The sequence below is a fragment of the Topomyia yanbarensis genome, chromosome 3, assembly GCF_030247195.1.
Source record: "Topomyia yanbarensis strain Yona2022 chromosome 3, ASM3024719v1, whole genome shotgun sequence".
Lineage (NCBI taxonomy): Eukaryota > Metazoa > Arthropoda > Insecta > Diptera > Culicidae > Topomyia > Topomyia yanbarensis.
In genome coordinates, this window is record NC_080672.1 from 162,497,309 (window position 1) to 162,521,311 (window position 24,003).

Here is a 24,003-nt window from a genome sequence, read left to right on the forward strand (position 1 = left end):
TCGTTGACTACATTGACCACCATAGATGGTTCCGGAAGTGCCCGGGAAAAGCGGCCATCTTTCAAAATTTACGAACTCACATCAGTTTCCCGAAATGGTTGGGCCGATTTTCACAAACTTAGTCCCAAATGATAGCTATAACATCCCCATAGATGTATATAAAATTTCGCACGGATCGCTTATATGGGTCCGGAAATATAGACTAAATCGTTCGGTCACATATGAAATTCCCATATAAGTCGGAACTCTAATTTTTTTCAAAAAATTTCAGAAATCGAATTCGTATTTTTGATGCCAAACATCTTTAAAATGCATGAAACGTCGAGATTTTATGTTATCTCGAAAAAATTTTATTTATGAAAATCGACTTTTTGGGACTTTGCCGATTTCGCACCTTTTTTCAGTTCAATATTACCGTGGCTGTTTTTTCTTTTACAAAATTTTAGAACTCGAATAATGATTTATTTTCCTGTATATGGTTGTCATGTGATGTATAATAATAAAATGTAATATATGCATTTAAAAGTTTTTAATGAATATAAACAACGCACACATTCTCGTGATTCATGATTGAGAAAGGCACAATTGCACCGCTAGGTGGATTAAAATAGGTTTTTTTCATATTGTTGACCCAAGACCGCAAAGTATTTTTAACAAAAGAACATAGCATTCCGCTGAAAAGGTTATTTCTTCTTCTTTCCAGAACACGCCAATTTAAAATCGGTTGAAAAATGAGCGCGTAGAAATTTATTTAATGCCGCTAGTCCCGAAAAATAGTTTTTTGTAGATTGGAATTTTTGCGTTTCGGATTCTCCTCATCAGTAACCAGCACCAGACATTGGTTTAGTTAGACAATAAATCTAAACTAACATCAAAACTGGCACTTGTTAGACGCTTAATCCAAAAAAGTCATACGTCTTGCATGACATCTAAACAACTGGCTGGTTCCGAGTGATGTCTCGGGAAGCCAAGCACAGCAGTTCTTGTTTGCTGATGAGAATGCGGAATCCGAACTTGTCTAACTAGTGCCAGCTTTGGTGCTAGTTTAGATTTATTGTCTAACTAGACCAAAGTCTGGTGCTGGTTACTGATGAGGAGAATCCAAAACGCAAATATTCCGAACTATATGTATGATATTGTGCACCTGTGGACTGGATACTAAAAACTTTCAATATTAATGATCCTATTAAAAGTCTGATGTTAGCTCTTCTACCTACAGTAAGAACATTTTTAAATCAGTTGACTGCGAAATGGCCCACCCTTTCAGCGATCGTATCCTTCGTTAACTAACTCCTCGAACCAGGCCACGGATTTAATCACTGTTCTTCAGTGGAATTGCAGAAGTGTCATCTCAAAAATAGATTCTTTCAAATTTTTAATAAATAGCTTGAGATGTGAGAACTTGGTTAACTTACGATATAAAACCAAACTTCCACGATTTTAATATTATTCGCTTAGGTCGAGTACTTTTGGGGATCAAAAAAGTGCTATTCCTTCTACAGAATTAACCTTCCCTCGACATCAGGCATTGAAATTGTCGCTTGTCAAGTAACAACCAATGGCAACGATCTTTGTATAGCTTCCGTATATATTCCCCCAGTCACTGCGATTGGGCACCGCCAGCCACATAACATCATACAATATCCCTTTACTGCACCGCGACTAGTTTTAGGAGACTTTAACTCTCACTGTACGGATTGAGGTTTGCCTTTATGATGATAACCGTTCTTTTTTTTCACAATATGTGCGACAACTTCAATATAACAATTTTAAGCACGGGTGAAATGACACGGATTCCTCCCCCACCAGCGCGCCCAAGTGCATTAGATTTATCCCTTTGTTCGACCTCGGTACAGTTAGATTGGGCGTTGAAGGTAATCCCTGATCCCCACGGTAGCGACCATCTGCCGATCGTAGTCTCGATCATCAACAGTTCAATACCATTGAAATCAATCAATATTTCGTATGATTGGAAGAGCTATGCTGCCGTGATATCTGACAACATCGAATCTACTTAAGAACTTCCTCCGGAGGAAGAGTACAGCTTTTTGGTTGGTTTGATTCTCGACGGCGCGAATCGAGCTCAGACTAAGCCAGTACCCGACGCGAATGTACAAAAACGTTCTTCCAATCCGTGGTGGGACAAAGAGCACTCAGACGTATACGCAAAGAAAACTGTCGCATATAAGACCTACCGCGACGATGGGCTTCCCGCTAGCTATCGATACTACGCGATGTTAGAAACGCGAATGAAGAGTTTGATGAAAGCCAAGAAACGTGGCTACTGGCACCGGTATGTGAAACCTAACCACTACTAACGAAAGCGTGAAATATTCAAACCGTTGGATATTGGATTTCATCCAGAAGATTTGTCCAGATTCCGCCCCGGCACAGAAGATCAACAGCGCCGATAACGCGAACGAAACACCGTTTCCGATGGTGGAGTTCTCACTCACTCTCTTATCAATTAGCAATAAAGCTCCAGGACCAGACAGAATCAAATTCAACTTGTTGAGGAATCTGCCAGACTCTGCTAAAAGACGCTTGTTGAACTTATTTAACATGTTTCGTGAGGACAACACTGCCCCACACGATTGGAGACAAGTGAAGGTCATCGCCATCCAAAAACCAGGAAAACCAGCCTCCGATCACATTTCGTATCGACTGATTGCAATGCTGTCCTGTATCCGGAAGTTGCACAAGAAAATTATCCTATCCCGCCTCGACAATTGCGTCGAAGCAAATGGCTTGCTGTCAGATACACAATTTGGCTTTCGCAAAGGCAAAGGGACGAATGATTGTCTTGCGTCGCTCTCAACCGAAATTAAAATGGCCTATGCTAGCAAAGAGAAGGTGGCATCAGTGTTCTTAGATATGGGGCTTTTGATTCAGTTTCTATCAACATTCCTTTAGAGAAGCTGCACCAGCATGGTCTCTCAACGACTTTAAACAACTTTTTACTAAACTTGTTGTCGGAAAAGCACAAGCATTTTTCGCATGATGACGATTTAGTTATATGGGTCTTCCTTTGTCTAAGCTCCCTGTTATACAATTTCTATGTCAGCGACATTGATGTACGTCTTGACAATTCCTGCACATTAAGACAACTTGCAGACGATGGCGTGGTTTCCGTTACGGAATCTAAAGATGTCAATCTACAAGGACCATTGCAGAATACCTTAGATGATTTGTCTGCTTGGGCTATTAAGCTGGGTATCGAATTCTCCAGGGAGAAAACCGAGCCAGTTATATTATCTAGGAAGCGTGAACCAGCACAACTACAGCTTATATTAATGGATCTAACTATCGCTCAAGTCTTCAAAGTAAAAAATCTAGGGATCTGGTTCGACTCGAAAGGTGGGGGATGCCACATTAGGTATCTGAAATCTGAAAGAGAAATGCTAACAAAGGATCAGCTTTCTTCGTACAATAACCGCAACATGGTCCAAAAGTTTTTCGCCTCCTACAAACTCAGTGACCCTGCTTCAGTTTACGCGCAGAACTAGCTGCTATTCAATATACCCTTGACACATTACCCGCAGACCATTACTTTATCGTTTTGAATAGCCTCAGTTCCATTGATATGGAAAGCATTCCTCTTATTGTTTGGGAAAAAAACACACTGAAAGCATTCCTCGTAATGTTATGGAAAGACACGCTACTGAGTGCTTTATGTGACAAATCTTTCCAGGTTACCTTGGTTTGGGTCCCTTCTCATTGCTATATTCCGGGCAACGAGAAGGCGGACTCTTTAGCTAAGGTGGGTGCTTTAGGTGACATTTATGAAAGACCAATTTGCTTCAACGATTCTTTCAGTATTCCTGATCAGAGAACCCTCGAAAGTTGGAAAACTTCATGAAGCAATGGGGAACTAGGAAGGTGGTTACATTCGACAATTGCTAAGGTGTCGACGAAACCTTGGTTCAAGGGGATGGATGTGGGTCGTGACTTCATTCGTGTGATGTCCTGAAGCATGGTAAACCACTACACGCTGGATGTACGCCTCCGGTGTATTGGGCTCGTAGATAGTGGTATATGCGCTTGTGGCGACGGCTATCACGACATCGAGCAGATTGTCTGGGCGTGTACCGAGTACAGTTCCGCCAGGTCTCGGCTAATCGATACCCTGCGGGCCCGAGGAAGACCAACCAACGTCCTGGTTCGATGTGTAATGGCAAGCCGCGATCTCCTCTATAAGTCTCTCGTATACACCTTCCTAAAAACCATCAATGTACAAATGTAACTGCCCCTTTTATTTTTCTTATCTTTCTCAAAAGTGCCCTCTTTCGCCTGAACCATACACCCACGATGGTTTGATGCGACTATAAGGCGACACAAAACATCTCTGTCGCATGAGCCAACAAACACGGGACCTACAGTACAAACATCACAAGCGCGAATCGAAGTATTTTCAATCCGCGTCTGAGCCGTACAACGAAATCATCTGGAGCAACCCTTGTCGACTCGAGAAGGACCACCAGGCATCCTAGCACATATTTCTTCCTGATGAAGGCCACCCGAGTCTGTAACCTATGCCGTTGATCTCCCGGTACCTGAAACAGAAAGTTTATAATTTTCTCCCCCCTATCATCTTTATCCATCCTCCCTCCCCTGACCCATACACCCAGAAGTATCGCCCCTTATACTCCCCCCAAATATCTTCCCGAAGCATTTTGCTCTTCCTGTCTCTTCTAGTTTGAACTATTATATTACATAATCTCGTTGAAAAAGCCCAACTCTACTACTACTGATAAAAATAGTTCTAATTAATCTCTCTGAATCTTTACAAAATTCGATCACACCATCTAGTTATTCCTAGTTTTAAAATGATTGTAAAAATTGTCCTCCTTAAAGAAAAATTATTTGATATAATAATCTACCTGCTAAAAATGTCAAAACGTATTACTATAAAAACTAAATGACCCCCCTAATCTTACGAAAATTTTATTACCCCCTCGTGTATATGTATAAGGTAGTTATAAAATCTCCTTAGTTTCATTTAAAAAAATCAATATGTAATCCCCTAATTTTAGGAAATTTAAAATGTAAAACAGACAAAATTAGCACCTTTAAGCTTTTAAGGTACGTACCTTATCCAATAAACGATTGAATAAAAAAATTTCACTGGATATTTTTTATCCAGTGAAATTTTTTTTATTGCGTCATAAAGGGATGATATGACGCACTCATAGTTTCGGATATTATGACGCATAGCCACTGCGTCATAACATCCCAGGTCATAAGGTTCCAAAAGTGGATGCGTCATAATGTCTGGGACATTGTGACGCACAAGCGATGTGTCATAAAATCCGAAAATAAGAGTGCACCATAATATTCGGGTCATTATGACGCACATCCGCTTTCAGATGTTATGACACACCCGTTGTGCGTCGTAATGTCCCGAACGTTATGACGCACTGTTGTCTTTCGATTTTATGTTGCACTGGGCATCTTGGACATCGTGACGTATTCATAGCGTTGGATATTAGGTACTGCGTCATAACTTCCTTCATGTTTTTAATGAACAAAAAATGGACAAAAAGCAAGTTAAAAAGGGTGTCGCTCTTGTCCATTTGGGATGTCGGTCCCGTTACGTTTTTAAAATGTCATTTTTCGCTATTTTATGGCAACCAATAATTTTGAAAGAATCCAATTTTTTGAAACGCTGAAAAAATTATATCTTGTCAAGAACCATCTAAACAAGGATTATGAACAGAATATACGATTTTGGGACGTTTGTGGAATTTTAGAAAAATGATTGCGCTTAAGGTGTGGGACTTGCCCCCGGTTCCCCTACGTCGTGTTTATTTAAGATACTAAAACTTAATGAGATGTCTACAGAAGTCTCAGCAATGCATGCACTACACAGATAGAGACTATCTTAAAATCGAACATGGTGACCAGGAGTAAGCGCTTATCGGTTTGAAACAAAGTTTTTTGACTTTTAAAGTGATCAGGGTCTGGAATTGATGTTGAAGTGGTAATGGCTTTGCGCAACAATAGGACTAATCTCGGTTATCGCTGATAGTCGTAGTAACTTCTGACAAAATAAGATAATGTATCGGATCAATATTCCTAGATTGCCTTAGGTAAGTGTTATATGACTGATGCGGATGATTTAACTTAACTGGGCTCTGCCCTTCCACTATACTCGTAACTTCCCATCCTTGCAGGTTACAGTACCGACATCTTTGCCAAGCGGGAGGTGTCTTACAGTGTACTAACGTCAATGGAGGCAATTGGGTTCAATTCTTCATTTCATCAAGTATCTTCCGGCATATTCGAAATTTGTCTGGTTACGTTCTTTTGAAAGAAAATTATGTATGCAAATGTAGCCAGTCCGTTTTTTATTAACTAATTTTATCAAAATAACAATTATCTTCTATATAAATTCAGCTATATAAGTTCAGCTTTACCTGTGGGTGTGATACGTGGGTGGGGCCATCATCATCAATCGATTATCACATTTGAGTAAAAAGTCTTTCAAAAATCATTCGGAATCTCTATTCGAAATCCGAATCGTTTCGCCCAGTATTGATAAGTATTAATAGCTTCTGCCATAAATTAATCTATGATAGCTTTAAAATTCTTCAAAAAAATTAAACATGACTCATAACAACTTTGACATATATTAAGTCTTATTTGCATAAGGTATTAGATCGAATTATTAGAATGATTGATGATTAGAATGTTGTTTTAGAATGTTTGTTTTACGAATCGGATTTTAAAACCTTCCTTGTTTTGACTCATTCACAGATATATACGATGAACTCCTAAGCACGTCTCAAAACAATTGTAAACTCTCGAAGGAGCGCACCATATCTTGCTTATATGGCCGAACAGAATCCTGTTTGGAATTAGAAAAATACGACATTGTCGCCGAAGATTGTCGTCATCTGTTGAATCTGCTCAATGACAACGAGACTGGGGCGAGTCGTGCAGTGGGTTCCACCAGCCCTGTACCGTCGTCTGCATCGTCCTCTTCTTCAACGTCGTCGAGCTCATCATCGCAGAACAATCCAACAGCAACTACAGAATCTAAGGTTCGCAAACGATTAATCCATTCGCTTTATAAACAGCAGAAGTACAGTGAGGCTGAAATAATTCTTCAAGAATGGGCCAACAACCATAACCATCATCAGGATATCAACCGTTATTTGGATCGACTGAAATCTGTATTGAGAATGGCATCAGCTAATTCATCGCCTACACCAGCTCCATGTGGATCGGACCAGATTTCAACCTTGGGTGGGGTGCCCAAAGTAGGTGATACTGTTTCATGTTTGCCTTCTTCTGATTCATCCGGTGGTCCATCGTCTACACCAACATCAACCATTTCTTCGCTTTCATCACTGAATGATGAGTACGAACAGATTGAGATTAAGTTAGAAAATCTCATCATTAACAATCTTCCACCGGATCGATACACAAAACAGTTAAATCAAATTGAAAACAATATGCGAGCAACACATGGCAATCAAGAAAACTCCCAGGAGGCTCATATGACCATTAACGATCAGGCCACAAATTCAAGGGAACATAAGTCAAATGAAAAAGAACAAGGCATCAATATCTCCGTCACCAACACCGACAATGAAAATGGCGAAACTAGCAATAGTACACTCGATACGAGCGGTAGCAGCAGTGTTATTGGAAATAGAATAGTTACTAGTAACGATTCTGTTGCGGTAAGAACCACAATTTCGACATTAGCAGCGGAAGCAGAAGACGAATTGACTTCTGCGTCAAATACAGATTCCAGTCATATTAATAACTTCCAGAAGCAACTTGATAAAATCGCTAACATAAGCTGCGTCTACTGTACCATGACATTTGTTGATCGATCGGAACTACGGGCCCATTGCCAAACCGAGAGTCATCAGAATATTATCATGTCGGATGAAGGTAAGAATTGTTATTATAGAGATATAAGTCGCTAAAACTAATGTTTGGACGTTCTATTTACTGTCTATCATCGCAAGTCAGTCTCGTGTGCATAGGGAATCCCACAGCACATGAAACTTACTAGCGATTATAAACAGTTTGTGCAACATCAATAAAATAAAATAGAAAATCTTTCTGTTTTTCGTTGTTTTTACAGGCCGGGATTGGAAATGGCGTCCACCACCTCGTGGTTTCACAGCTGAATCTTATTCTTTGTGTGAGAACTACTTGGATAATCAAACGTGCCACTACGGGAACCAGTGCGTCGAAGCACACGGAATCGACGAACTAAATGAGTGGAAGGAACGGTTTGAGTATCGTAAAAAGAAGTTACAGCGAGCACGAGACAAGGAGTTGTATGGAAAAAGTTATACTGAACAACTGCTGGAACGTTGGGTGCAGGCACCTAGTCCCGATAAAGTGATGAAGGAAAAAATCGAAGGTGTAGAAGAGTCCTGCTCGCAGGATCTTGTGACCACGGTTAGCTCCAAAGTAAGCAAACGCGAGTGGACATTTGTGTTAAAAACTAGAAGACTGCTGAGAGCAGTTGCATTACTCCAGGATGCACATCGTAATCATTTTCTAATCAAGCAAATATTTCCGGGCGAGCCAAGAAGTGGAAGCGTCTGCAAAAAATTAGGTCAAACAATAACTGTCAACAAAGTAGTTGAGGCAGAACTGACATCTGATCAGGAATGGGTTGCAACATCCGACTATAGTAAGCTCGGTGATTTGGCGAGTGAAACGAATCCTCTGTTAGAGCATCGAGTCAAGGTGATTTTCAACACAGATATTTACGGTACGTTTCGCCAGGCGGTAGTATTTGATCTCGGTCACGAGCCAGTGCTAGTTAAACACCTATGTGTTGACGTAGTTCCCGTAACTGAAGTAGATAAGATTCAAGAAATTCGCAAGGATATCGTTATGTCAACATCGGAGCGATGGGATGAGACAAATTCAGAAATTATAGAATTCACAACAACCATCATTCCCCATATGCAGACGCCCGCTTATGCTGCAGACGCAGAGCGTGAGAAAGATTTGCTATTGAGATATCCCCTGCCAAAGGCATCTTCCTTTGTATTAACACAGTCGACCATCACTGAAAAGAAACTGACCAAAAACAACTACCGGAATCGAATTCACGAACTTCTATATGTAGAAGAGATAGCTCGATACGAGCAAATTGCACGCTACAATCTGACGACCCGACTTACAATAGCGACTAACTATTTGCTAACCCCAAGCGGAATGGCTACTAGCACGGCAAAATATTCTCACTCTGGTGAACTATTTGCCCTAATGAAGCTCGGAAAAGATGTTTCAGAGGATACCTCTGCTGGGCGATTGATTTTAAACAACTGCCAAGCAGTTTTGATTGCTTCCAAAGAACCTGTTCCTCCGGGGGAGAAACGAAAGGTCTATGAGGCTGTGATTGAAGACAAAGGAAAGAACATGATATATTTAAAAACTTCAGCCAAGGCAGTAGCGGGCCTTGGCTTAAAAGCAGAAACAGAATTTATTTCCGACATCCAGTTTCAGCCGAATCGTCTGACGTACTGTGAGTGGCACCACGCCATCGACAAAATTGCTGATTTTAGAATTATTTTCCCGGACATTTATCTAGAACCGAGTATTCCGTGGACACCACAGCGGCAGTGGGATGCATCGCTCGATCCAAAACTAAATTCAAAGCAAAGAGAAGCGGTTGTTGCTATTACCACTCCAATAGACGTGGCCTTACCTCCGATTTTGCTAATCGGGCCGTTCGGAACTGGAAAAACCTATACGCTAGCACAGGCTATCAAACAACTTTTGTTGCAACCGGAGTCGAAAATACTCATATGTACGCACTCTAACTCGGCAGCCGATTTGTACATAAAGGACTACTTGCATCCCTGGGTGGAAGAAGGCATGGAAGAGGCCAAACCATTACGCGTTTACTACCACAAACGATGGGTGGCAACAGTCAACAGCATCGTACAGAAGGTATTTTTCCATTTAATTATTTTACTTAGATGTATATGTGTGTTAATCATCCTATCTCCCACTAACTGGCAGAGAGAGATTTACTGGTAAAATAACGGAGCTAAATTTATGTGTAAAGACGACATTTTATCTTGTTTTAACCGATTATCTGTCAATGTAATTCCAATTGAGCACAAGACCTGTCAAAAGCTTCAATACTAATGAAATCTCTTCAGGTATCTGCTACGCCTCTATGATTTCTATGCCAACATCTAAAACATAGCATTAGGGTCGATCCACAATAAATATAATCGATTTCATTCGACACAATTTTGTGATAGTCGAGTTCGTTTAATTTGTTGGTGCACCATGGTGTAAAGTTTTTGTTATTCACCGACATGTCCAAAACAACACATTTCTTCAATTAGCTGTCCAATATTTTCACTTTTTAACAAATGTCTAAAAATTGAGTCATGCCGTACGGTATCTGACTAGTGAAAATCGAGCTTCGAGCAAAACGAGCAGAATAATTTGAACTGTCAGTGGGGCCCATAATTTGTGTGCCCGCTGAGATGTTGACTTATGTTAATTCAATATAAATGGGATAGGGGTGCCATATACATTAATCCAAAAAGTCATATGGGTTGCATGACATCTAAACAATATTCCAACTATAAAGTCTATTGTATCCTTTTTAAAATATCTGACGCATAAAAAAATATTCTTGCAATATAAATCAAAATAGTATTATTCTTAATAATCTTAAAGTTTAAATGCTTTTTCTCGGTGATTTTTTATGCTATTGACATCTGAAGTGAGCAAATTCAGATTTCAATAGTATAAAACATTATCGAGAAAAAGTACATTCCGGGAAATGGTTTTGCGGGAAATGGAATTCCGTGAAATGATGTACGGACTAAAATCCTGTCAATCCTATTTTTCATTGGATTGTCTGCTCTAAACATATCGTCCAGGGGACGTTCATTAATGACGTCACGTATTGACGGTTGGGGAAGAGCGTGACGCAAGATAAATTGCCGAGATAAAAAACTAAAATTGCTAAAATGCTTAGAGGGGAAGTGTATTTTAAACTATTTTTACTCTGCGCAACATTGTTTATGAATGGCTCCTAAACAAACAATATTCCTTGACGAATATCATGTTACATCGATGACAGAGCAGTGGGATTATGGCCAAATTTTCTCTGAGAAGCAACAACACTTTAGGCACAGAGAACAGACGTCTATCTCAAGTGTATAAGTTAAATAAAAAAAAATTACGGCGCATCTAAAGGTAATTGTGATGTTACCATTGGTGGTGGTTCTGTCGGTATTCCATGTAGTGCGTGAGTTTTACTCAATTGACAGAGGACCACGCAATTAATGTCATGACCGTCATAATTATATTGGGTTATACCAGTATGGTGGCCGTAGTGTTCAAGTGCATATTAGTTCAATTAACAAAACAAGTATTTTTTTTTTTTTTTTTTTGTTGATTCTGGATGTCTTTTGTCTGTGACTTAGTTGTAACATATTACTAATAGAACAGAACAAACGGCTGACAACAACAAAGGACGAACGCTGTAAAATCCACATTCTTTTAATATTTATTTAGAACTGCAATTGTGAAGGGTTTGGAGACAAGGTTACACCACCACTACACTGTGCTAAGGGATTTCCTATACACATGGGACCATTATGCGTAGAGCAGAAGCACAGACTAATGAAAAAAATGATAAGATTTGGTGAATGTGATTGTGTAATTATTTATCACCATTCCAGTTGGGACGCGGACATCTAGGGAAGGGAATTGAATAGGCAGATAGTATAGCCGAGGGGAGAGGCATCTAACTAGGTTAGGATAAACATTAGAACTATGTCATGTAATCTTACCTGAGTATAATAAGGGGTCCACATAGTGGATCGTCAGATGTGTGATGTAGGGGGTTCTATACTGCCCCAAGGTACAATATCATTCTATACGGATGGTACTAAAATGGGTGAGCTGACTAGCTCGGGAGTCTACGGACCAAGAATTAAAGAAGCGATATCAATGGGAAAGTGGCCTACAGTTTTCCAGGCAGAGATATATGCAATATACACCTGCTCGGAGGTCTGTAGGAAACGAAACTACAGACATGCAAAAATAGCAATCTTTTCGGATATCCAAGTTGGCATTAAGGTCGTCGAAATGTGAGTCCAAGCTGGTTTGGTAGTGCATCACATTTTTAAAACAACTGGCAACTCCGAATAAAGTAATGATATTCTGGGCACCTGGCCGCCACCAAGGAATCGATGGTAACGATGTGGGCGATGAATTATCCAGGCGTGGTTCATCAAACATGTTTGTTGGACCAGAACGACTACTAGGTATATCTACCTGTGCCATTAAACTAGAACTTTCGGCTTGGACTAAACGACTGGCGTAACGTAGAAGGCGCTCGACAAGCTAAGAAATTCATACATCCAGATACAACAATAGCCAAAAAACTAATGGATCTAAAACGTAAAGACTTACGTATAATCACAAGTTTATTTACAGGACATTGTCCTGCTAAGTATCATCAGAAAAAAATGGCAAAAGTCAAGATGACATTTGTCGATTTTGTAACTACGAGCCCGAGAGCTCGGAACATATTCTCTTCCAGTGTGCAGTACTATTTCTTCGAAGGAAGCGATAATTCGGAAGGCATCTTATGACGCCTCACGAGATATGGCATACCTGTCCCAAACGGATCCTCAGCTACATTAATAATGTACTACCCAGTTGGGACGACACATGTGGACAAACAAACAAACCCCCTTCAAACTACATTGGATTCGCGCAATTTGTAACATGTAGAGCAAACAGGGGCCACAAAAGATAACCTGAATAGTGGTCGCAGTGGCAAAGTTTCCCCTAACAAAAAAAAATCCCACTGACGCACGTTTTAATGTGTCACTTCAGCAGCAAAAATCTCCCGTTGTCAGTCATGTTTCCGGTACACAAGAAAGGTGACAAAAGTAACATCGGAAACCACCGGGGAATCATTTCGCGGTCAAAAAATTTCGAATCGCTTATCAACGAGGTGCTGTTTTCTGCTAGTAAACATTACATAAGCACTTGTCAGCACGTATTCTACTCTGGTCTATCGGTTGAGACGAATCTAGTTAGCTTCACATCGTTTTGCATAGAAAAAATATTCAAGAAACTCCAGGTGGACACGTTTAACACTGATCTTAAGGCCGATTTCGACACAGTTCACCACGAGATACTGCTAGCAAAGCTTGGTAAACTAGGATGTACCACGAGATTCTGCCACCGACTGCGATCCTACCTTGTACACCGCGAGGTCGTGACAACGTGTCTGAAATCTGTTTTTTAATAATTTCGGAGTTCCTCATGGTAGTACACTAGGTCCGTTACTATTTTCATTGAAATGATGCCACGATGTCCCTAAAACCGTTATTAACAAAAAAATTACCATAAATTTGTCATACGGCATTCGAAAGATACAGTATCCAAGCATCTTCTCAGTGAATTTCAAAATGATCCATCGAGGGATTCGAGAGAAATTGCTATTTGAAGTTTTATGACACGTTTCATAAGGCTACCAGCGACCACCCACGGGTTTGGTCCTATCTTTATAAACAAAAAAATATTTGTCTACTTATATAGTACATGGCATTCAAAAGATATAGTAATCAAGTATATCCGCTGCAAGTTTGAAAATATTTCATTGACGGAATCGAAATTTATAACGATTTGGATGTGGTATGCGGTCATAGATGGGTTTTCTACCAGACTTCAAGCGTGAATCCATGTTTGTTCATTGACAATTTAGATCGCTTATACGTGTCGCGGTTTTTAAAGGAAAACCTTACCATTTAATTATATAAATATAAAGTACAAAAGGTGTTATTTATATGGTGCACTGAAAAATATGAAAATAGGGTTGTTTACCAAACGTTAAATATAATGTGTAAATTCAAAAAATGGATAAAAGTCGGAATGTTTACTTCAAAAGGCCATATCTCAATGGTTTGTTGACCGATTCTAATTATTTTTTCATTATTGAAAAAGTAGACGTCTCATCGTTAATTTTCATTAAGAAGAATATAAAATAGAGTTGTCTGCTTCAAACAATAGACAACAATTATCCTCAACTATATATATTATCACTATTTAGTGAATATCTTTATATTCAAAACGACGACCTATCAATTTCTATACATTAGTGGAATGCAACGAACGCGAACTACAAATCATGGAAAAATAAAACCATAAATTTAAAAAAATATGAGGGTATTTGCTGATTCAGATAAATTTATGTAATGATACGGTCTTTGTTGGAAATTTTGTACAATCGTGATTCGCTGGTTGGGTTGACGGATGTTAAAACTGGTCAAAGGGGATGTTATTAGTACAAGTTCATCTGCTCATATCTCTAACTATTGTCAGTTTTATTGTCGAATTGAACTTATCATGAGAATTTGACATTCAGATGTTTATACAGCAATTGCAATCAACTAGTATATAAACATGGATAGACCGCTATTTTTAAAACAAAAATATTCACTAAATAATGATAATACATATAGTTGAGATCAATTATATTGTCTATTTGTTGATGTTAATGAAAATTAACGATGAAATACCTGTTCAATAATGAAAAAATAATTAGAATCGGTCAACAAACCATTGAGATGTGGCCTTTTGAAGTAAACATTCCGACTTTTATTCATTTTTTTAATTTAAACATTATATTTAACGTTTGGTAGACAACCCTATTTTCATATTTTTTCAGTGAACCATATAAATAACACCTTTTGTATATTATTTTTTTTTATTTAATTGGAAGGTTTTCCTTTAAAAACCGCGACACGTATAAGCGATCTAAATTGTCAATGAACAAACATGGATTCACGCTTGAAGTCTGGTAGAAAACCCATCTATGACCGCATACCACATCCAAATCGTTATAAATTTCGATTCCGTCAATGAAATATTTTCAAACTTGCAGCGGATATACTTGATTACTATATCTTTTGAATGCCATGTACTATATAAGTAGACAAATATTTGTTTGTTTATAAAGATAGGACCAAACCCGTGGGTGGTCGCTGGTAGCCTTATGAAACGTGTCATAAAACTTCAAATAGCAATTTCTCTCGAATCCCTCGATGGATCATTTTGAAATTCACTGAGAAGATGCTTGGATACTGTATCTTTCGAATGCCGTGCGACAAATTTATGGTCATTTTTTTCGTTAATAACGGTTTTAGGAACACCGTGATGCGGTTTTCGTTTTAATACGTGGAGGGAAACTTTTTCGCTGATGATTTGAAAATATGTCTTGTCATAAGGAATGAAGCCGATTGTTGTGAGTGAGTGTCTCATCGATACATTTTTCAACTGATGTCTAAGAAATATGTTGATTCTTAGTGTTTCGAAATGTTTTGTCATCAGTTTTCATCGTACAAGTGGCATGCTTAATTTCAACTACAATATTGCTGAAACTCAGTTACAACGCGTTGACCATGTAAAGGACCTAGGCGTTATTCTTGATGACAAAGTGATACAATTGCTGGGTTTTATGTTTCAAATTTCCAACGAATTCCGAGATCCTTTGTGTTTCAAGGCTTATATTGCTCACTTGTGCGCTCGTAGTTGGAATTTGCAAACATTGTCTGGTGCCCTTATCATGCAACGTGGAGCGAAAGGATTCAAACTGTCCAGCGCAAATTTATACGATATGCATTACGTCAATTGACCTCAATGACCCGCTGAACCTGCCACCATATGAAAACCGTTGCAGGTTATTACATTCTTTGCAAGAGCGCAGACTCACTTCCCAGTCCATTTTCATAGTAAAGCTTATGTTGGCTGAGTACGATGTACCCGTTCTTCGTGGACAAATCAACCTCTACGCTTTAACCCGAGTTCTTCGCCCTCGGACATAGCTACACATCGAAATGTGTAACACTAACTATGCTGCCAATAGTCCGATTATAGCGATGGTTCGTCGCTTCCATGAGTTTGCCGAGCACTTCGACTTCGATACGAATTCATCACCGTTTGCTGTTAGGTTAATTATTTTTAGTTGAGAAATGTTGCCACGTCTACTAGGGTAATGAGCCTATTTGCGCCATGTTTCTATTATCACCCTACCCATTTGAAGCCGTTGGTTGGAGCAGTGTCTGCCATCTTTGTTCAACGCATTGAGTCGAATGGTAGCGCAACAATATGGGCACTCGATTCGAGTTTTCATTGTGCTCAAACACGAGAATGTTACTGTTTTCAACCCATTTGTGTTATTATATTGCTTCTTAACAACGAAGCAAAGCGGTTGATGTCAATTTTTACGCATTCCATTGATTGTAAGGCAAGAAATTACCGAATTAGTGAGGCACCTTGCTTAGTATAGTGAAAATAGGCCCATCACCCTATAATGTATTGTAATGTACTGAGAACGAGAGCTTGAAAAAATTGACATCCCTGTGTGAACTTAAAAAAATCAAAATTCAATTGATGCCCGCCACGATGGATGATAAGTGTGGTTCGATCCCCTCGTCATTCGTTCTCCCGACACAGCGCATTAAGGTTTGGACATGTTCGATTTCAGAAGCAAACTGAATTTTGTTTCCATTCTACCTATGAGAAGGATTATTGAGCAAAAGTGCACCAGATATATATATTACGCAGTTCGCTTATGCTCGAAAAGGATAAGACGGTACTACTGGCGATAATACTAAATTAGTATTCTGTATCTACTTTTTGAATTTTCAGGACGAGTAGTCTGCAAAAGCTTTAGAGCCTCAAAAAAAACTACAAAAACTTCCTTCAATCAAAAGTTCCATCTCACCATTTTCACCCTAATATAACTATACAAATATGTTCTGAATTGAAACCATTAAATATTTATCTTTTATTTAGATTATAATTGTTTCATTGCAGTCCAAGAATGACTGCATTATTTTAATTAGGAAAAATAAGACGATCGATATACTATAAATACCATAATTTTAGAGCACATCCGAAAACAATCAGTCCAGATTCATATAAATATTACGTGGAAAAAGCTCTCTATCAAAATAACTAACATTTTTTATAGATTTAATAAACCATCATATGATTTAATACGTTAAACATTCCCTATACATCTAACAAAGTGCCTTATACATTTCATTGGACCACCTAATATTTTAATATGATAATTATCAGATAGTTATTATATAGTGCGCTGATAGATTTGGGTCTAACACTGGAATTTAAATGTTATATAGAAATCTGATAGAATTGAATTTGTGAGGAATGCAACATTCAACATGATAACCATATAAGTTTGATATACTTTTGATAGTCTAATGTAGCAATCATTGGAAATTCCAATAGTGCTGAGTTATATGAATATCATATAATATGGATGTAGCGATTCCGCTCAGTGTGCTATAGATATAAAACCCATTGCACTATGGTCCCAAAGCTGTATTTAGGAAGACAAAACTGTTAGCGCCCAAACCGTTAATTTTAGACATATAGTATCTTCGGCAAACTTTCTTAAAACTTTCTTGCCGATTTTTTTATATTAGTTTAATTAGTGGTTAGGATGTTCAAAGTATCAACTTTTCGGATATCTAAATCAGCTACATAATGTTCTACAAAATTATAAATCAATCAAGTTAAGGCAACTTTTCTGAAGAAACTATATGGCTATCTCTAATGGTTCATGTGTTATGATTTTTGCAATATTTAAGGTAGGGTGGCTCTTGAAAAATTGGTTTTCTATTAATATCTTTTTATGTGTTAATTTCTCGCAAATACTTTGTTCTAGAGATTTTAAGAACTTTTGTAAATGCATATTTTTACCGAAGCGATGAAGTTTCTATCTCTTTTCTTAGCATAGTTACAGGCGATTTTCAAAACAAAAATGGGTTTCTTCAAAACTATGTACATCTTCCAAGATTGCAAATGGATTTTCAATCTTTTGATTTCATGCGAAAGATTAGAACTTTTGCAGTTTTTAGTGAAAAAACTGCGGGAGCGTTATTTCTGTAAAAAAATTAATTAGTTTTTAAAAATGATGTATTTTTCAAGAAAAATCGTTCATAGCTTTTGAAATAGACGAGATAATAACTTTGTTACTTCGGCAAAAATATGCGCCATGCAAAGTTCCAAAAGTGCTGCAAACAAAGTATTTGCGATAAATCAATGTATGAAATGATAAATGAAAAATAGTGATTTTAAGTGATCACGTTTCCATCGTTCGATCTCTTATGGTAAAATCAACTGATAAACAATGTGATAATGTCGAAAGTCTATTGGATATGTAAACTTTCTGAAAGAGCAATCTACCGTACACTTAAGTGGTTGCGTGGATTTACAGTAGTGTTAGTTACAAACTATCGCTAATTCTAAATCGGCCAACAAAAGCTATCTATGCTGACTTAAGTAAATACTATTGTAAATTTACGACAACATATAGTTGTACGGTAGACTGTTTTTTTTTAAAGTGTCACATACCCAATGGAATTTCCATGACTTTTGGCATTATTACACAAATTGAATATTTCTCATTTCATTTTACCATAAGAGATTGAACGATGAAAACGTAACCCCTTAAAATCACTATTTTTCATTTATCATTTCATACATTGACTTATCGTAAATACTTTGTTTACAGCACTTTTAGAACTTTGCATGGTGCATATTTTTGCTTAAGTAACAAAGTTATTATCTCGTCTACTTGAAAAGCTATTTTTGTTGAAAAATACACCATTTTTAACAACCAATTAACTAAAATAATATTAAAAAATGGCAATGTTCAAATATGTTTTCCCTATTTTAGCTTGACTTTTTGCTCCAGTTACTCCATAGTGTGCAGGGAAGAAGGAATCAACTCCTATGTTTGAGTGAACTGGTGAGACGAGTGGATAACAAGTTTCATTCTGAGGGCTATTTGGCATACATATTCAAAGAGCTGCTCATGTTTAAAAGAAGGAGTCAACTCCTATGTTCGAATAAACCGGGCATACAAGTTGATCACAGGTCAAGATTCATCTGCTACATAAATTGCCATCCACGGGTCAATCGGAACATTAAGCATTGAACGAATGTTCTTGCCCTTAGTACACATGCTCCTTCCAGATAAATCAGAATCTACCTACAAAAAATATAGCTCTTATATTACAAAACCAAACCTGAATAATAATACTAATAAATAAGTCATCTTCAGTTAAAATATCTCAATTGGTGGGAAATGGTTTTTTCTGGGGTATGAACTTCTGGGTATTTGTTCATTCTGGGTAACGCACAGTGGTTCAGATCCTGGAAAAGCTTACCAAAAGTCAATATCTCGTGAGTGTTGCATGTTAGGCTAGTGATGTCTTCGGGAAAGTTTCTGCACATAAGTAGCCCCTGCTTATGCCATTGACAGATCAATGATTAATCGCCCTAAAAGTGCGATCCGAATTTTATTTTTTCAAATATCTCATATTCAGGATCGGCATCTTCGGAAAAGTTTTAGCAAATACCATCACAAGAAATTTTGCTGAAAACACCAAGTGTCCTTTTTGTGAACTAATTGAAATATCAAACGTTTTTTACAGAAAAACTCTACACAACGGTTTTTACTTAATAATTATTTTTCTTTGACATTCACATGTTTGAAATGTTCTACAAAATTGTTCCATACTATAATACGCAAACAATCTCTAAACATTTTAGTACACTAGATCGTGAATCTGACAAGTTAATATTTGTTCTACACGAAAAATATACATTTTAGCCACAAAATTACGAAGAACTTCCGTTCCCCACCATGCCCCACGATAAAAAATACTATAGAATTGTTTGAGTATGTTTTATAAGAAAAAATTAACATTTCATGCATAAACACGCGAATTATATGTGAAAAACAACAAAAAACGGATGGTTTTCAATGGAAATCGTTTACAGTTAGTTTATTTTTTTATTATACAATATTTGTACAAATAATACTTTGAAGTTGTGCAAACAATAGAGTGACTAAAATCACAGAAAAAGCTTTCAAAACCATTTTGTCGAATCCAGTGACATCTGCTAATACGGAAACATAATCAAAGAATTCGTCGTTGTTGGTAGCTCCACTCTCTGGCTTGACAACATCGACGATCAATCCCAATTCCTTGTTTAACTGTTTCTGGATCATTTCTTTTCGTTCTTTATATAATTTTAGGTTTACGTTCCATTTCACCAGTCCAAGCTAATAATGAGCTGATATTCCATATTTAAATGAGAAAACATTCCTTGCTCGCAATATCACTTTATCTACAGCCATTATGGATGGAGTTGCTCCACATGCACAGCAAGTAGCCATCGATGATGTATCCGCCACAATTGGCAGCAGTGACGCAGTTTAATCACACATGTAATGTTCTTCACGTTTTAAAATTGTTTAATTTTCCTTAATGAATTGTGCTCGAATAGGCTTGTTAAACCTTGTTGACGAGAGCGCAGGATTTGCCCAAACAGTGCTCAGAGGACCTGTTTTATTAATGGTTCTAACTGCACTACAGCTGTCAACCGTACAGAGCTATCAGCGGTAATCGACTGTTTATACTGTGCGTGCCCACTACTGCCATAACAACCCCATTTATAGCACTACAGCTGTCAACCGTACAGAGCTATCAGCGGTAATCGACTGTTTATACTGTGCGTGCCCACTACTGCCATAACAACCCCATTTATGCAGCAACTCAAATTCCATCCCAATTGTTCTATCCAATATTCCTTCCCTTTCCAAGTATTCCACGATCATCTATGCGTCTAATTCTACCAAATCCCGTACCTTAACTTCTGCACTGCTTCCGAATACCGCGATAGCTTCCGATGGTGGTTACGCTTTTTTCATGGCATCTAGTATCAAATTATAAATTTGGAACATGCCCGCTTTCCTATATATCTCATCAAACTATATTGATTTTTACTAAGATAGGCTCCAATCACTAACGAAACGCGCTTCTCGGGAGTCAGCCTGATTGGTAATGAATGCATTTTTGTTTTCTTGTATGTCTTCATTCTCTGAAAAACTAATTTCACCAATCAAATTATTTCTAAGTAGAACAAACCTCCTATTTTTTTGACTTTTGACGCACCAAGACTTCGTTTGCAAAAAATGCAATTTTTGAATTGCCAAAGCAACGCCTACTATATAGCAATACATTCAGAGCTTTTCGTCATAATAATGCTTTTTGGGAAGAATTCCCTCTCCTAGGTTGCATGAGTTTGACGGTATTGCAAACATCTTCAAGCACATTTGAGCAGACAACTGCTTTAAGATGGTTATTGCATTACGCCTCGATAGTGGTGCATCGAGGAGACCGAGAGGGCTTATGGGCCTTTTTATGTTTTGTGTTATTTCATACTCTGCACCAGCCCAAACTAACGGTCAGCTAAGAGCCTGTGCACACTGGCGTGGCCGATTGGCAGGTCGCCGTGGATTGACTTTTTTCTGTGGGCTCTGTTTGCAGACATTGTTCAACAGCTTAACGGCTGTCTTTTTGAGGACGACTCGCAGTGGGAATCAAATGAAAATGAAATCTCTTCATTTTCCACGTATAACTCGTGTGTCTGCATGTTTCTGCAAGAAATGTTGAATGTTTTGAATAAAACTCACTTCAGCAATTCTATCCTAATCGATTTTGTCGTGGGATATGGTGGGGAACGGAAGATATTCGTAATTTTGTGGCTAAAATATATATTTTTCGTGTAGAGCAAATAATAACTTGTCAGATTCATGATCTAGTGTACTAAAATGTTTAGAGATTGTTTGCGTATTATAGTATGGAACAATTTTGTAGAACATTTCAAACATGTGAATGTCAAAGAAAAATAATTATTAAGTAAAAACCGCTGTGTAGAGTTTTTCTGTAAAAAACGTTTGATATTTAATTTAGTTTAAGAAAAGGACATTTGGTGTCTTCAGCAAAATTTCTTGTGATGATATTTGCTAAAACTTTGCCGAAGATGCCGATCCTGAATATGAAACCTTTGAAAAAATAAAATTCGGATCTCACTTTTAGGGCGATTAATCGTCGATCTGTCAATGGCAAAAGCAGGGGCTGCTTATGTGCAGAAACTTTCCCGAAGACATCACTAGCATAAAATGCAACACTCGCGAGATGTTGACTTTTGGCCAGCTTTTCCAGTATCTGGACCACTGTGTAACGGTTTTCTGGGCAAAACTACTTTCTGGGAAAAGGTTTTCTGGCAATTGGTACTTTCGACGGAATGGTATTCTGGAGAATGGTTTTTTCCGGAGAAAAAACTTCGATGTTTTAGCTTCTGAGAAATGGTTTTCGGGGGAAAGTCGTACAACCCACAAGAGTGTATCGTTCAGTAATTAATTCATCTATGAGTGATATAGGAAATTTATTTTCTGAGCTAATTAAGATGGAGACTTTGTGTCTTCAACAAGGTGTAGCAAATGTTATTACAAAAGAAATGTCTGAAGACATTTTATATATAGCTTTAATGGTATAAAAGTTATGGGACATTTTATACAGAAGACCCCTTAAAATTGTTTTTTCATAACTTTTTAGACATTCTCCTACCCACTTGAAATCTTGCACAAAGTTGTTACATGGTGTTTCCAAACAAAGTTACTTCCTATTTGCTGAATTTAAACATATATTCCAAACTTTGCGATATTTTTGGGATAACTTCCACCTTAAATAACTCGTTAAGGAGCAAAAAGGAGCAAACAACATCATAACATGCTTAAAGTATTAGATTTTTACTTATTCCTCTGTCAGAACGTTCGAGTTTTACTTATAACCCTACAATAGAGAAACATAATGAACATTTAATTGCTCTAATTTCCATAGACTTAACAATGATTTGAAAAAAAATATCCGAATATAATCTGTATTCGACCTATTGCTACTTGATTTTTTACATTTTGGTTATTCTAATATGATATAACATACTTTTTTTTATCTTAAAATACGTTTATTTAGGCCCAAATGCTGTAGCTTAACGAGGCCGATAATTCATTTTTTTTTTATATTACATGTCACATGTTAGTGGGGGAAGGGAAAGCCGTATTTAGGGGCGGCTTGCTCCCCTCTTATGTAAGTAAAGGAGAAAGGTAGGAAGTGGGATACATATTGTGTAATTGACATCGTCGTTTGCTGATTGATCATTGTGGCGGATATGCACACTTTGTTTGCAATTTGCAGACAAATTGTCCAAGGTAGTGTTGTAGTTTCCAGCCTGTAATCGCAGGGGCGAGGGGAGGGTCGATATTTCGGATAATTATTGGCACTCTATATCATCTGCATGTGCGGTATGTCATGATGTTCTGGTTAGACGGTTATCAAGAAGAGTGTGCACCGAAGACTCGTGAAGCAATGCCATATTGTAGATACAGGGATAGGTTGGTGAGATTCTACTGTGAATGAGAGAGGGTAAAATGTATTAAACTTGGACATCAATGGTTTTCAAAAAGATATAGATAAGAAAAATATAGGGGTGGTCACGGCTTGCCAGGACGTCCCGGACTGGCACATAGGGTGATCTACCTCGGGCCCGAAGGGAATCTATTAGTTGGGACCGGGCAACACAGTACTCTGCGCACAGCCAAACAACATGCTCGATGTCGTGATAGCCGTTCTCACAAACACAATGATTATTTTCAGCAAGCCCTATACGACGGAGATGCGCGTCAAACGAGTAATGGTTGGACATGATCCTTGACATCGTACGAATAAAGTCCCGGTTCACATCCAACCCCTTAAACCAAGCATTCGTTGATACCTTCGGGATAATGGAATGTAGCCACCGTCCCAGATGCCCATTGCTCCATGAGGTTTGCCAACTATCGAGCGTCCTCTGACGAGAGATACTGAAAAATTCGTTGAAGCAAATTGGTCTTTCGTAAGTGTCGCCTTCTAATGCGCCCACCTTGGCTAAAGAGTCCGCCTTCTCATTGCCCGCAATAGAACAATGTGACGGGACCCAAACCAAGGTAATCTGGTAAGATTTTTCAGATAAAGCACTCAGATATTCCCGTATTTTCCCCAGGAAATACGGTGAGTGCTTTCCAGGCTTCGCCGCACGGATGGCCTCAAT

General features: G+C 38.1%; 1 protein-coding gene across 4 annotated transcripts in view; it reads left to right on the plus strand.

Annotated features, from left to right (window-relative positions):
• Positions 1–24,003, plus strand: part of LOC131691447 (probable helicase with zinc finger domain) — a 101,422-nt gene that overhangs the window by 26,841 nt on the left and 50,578 nt on the right. For all 4 annotated transcript variants that reach the window (XM_058977843.1, XM_058977840.1, XM_058977842.1 and 1 more), the window contains exons 3-4: positions 6,757–7,905; positions 8,102–9,933. In XM_058977843.1, coding sequence (XP_058833826.1) covers positions 6,757–7,905; positions 8,102–9,933 — 2,981 coding nt within the window. The remainder of the gene's footprint in view (positions 1–6,756; positions 7,906–8,101; positions 9,934–24,003) is intronic.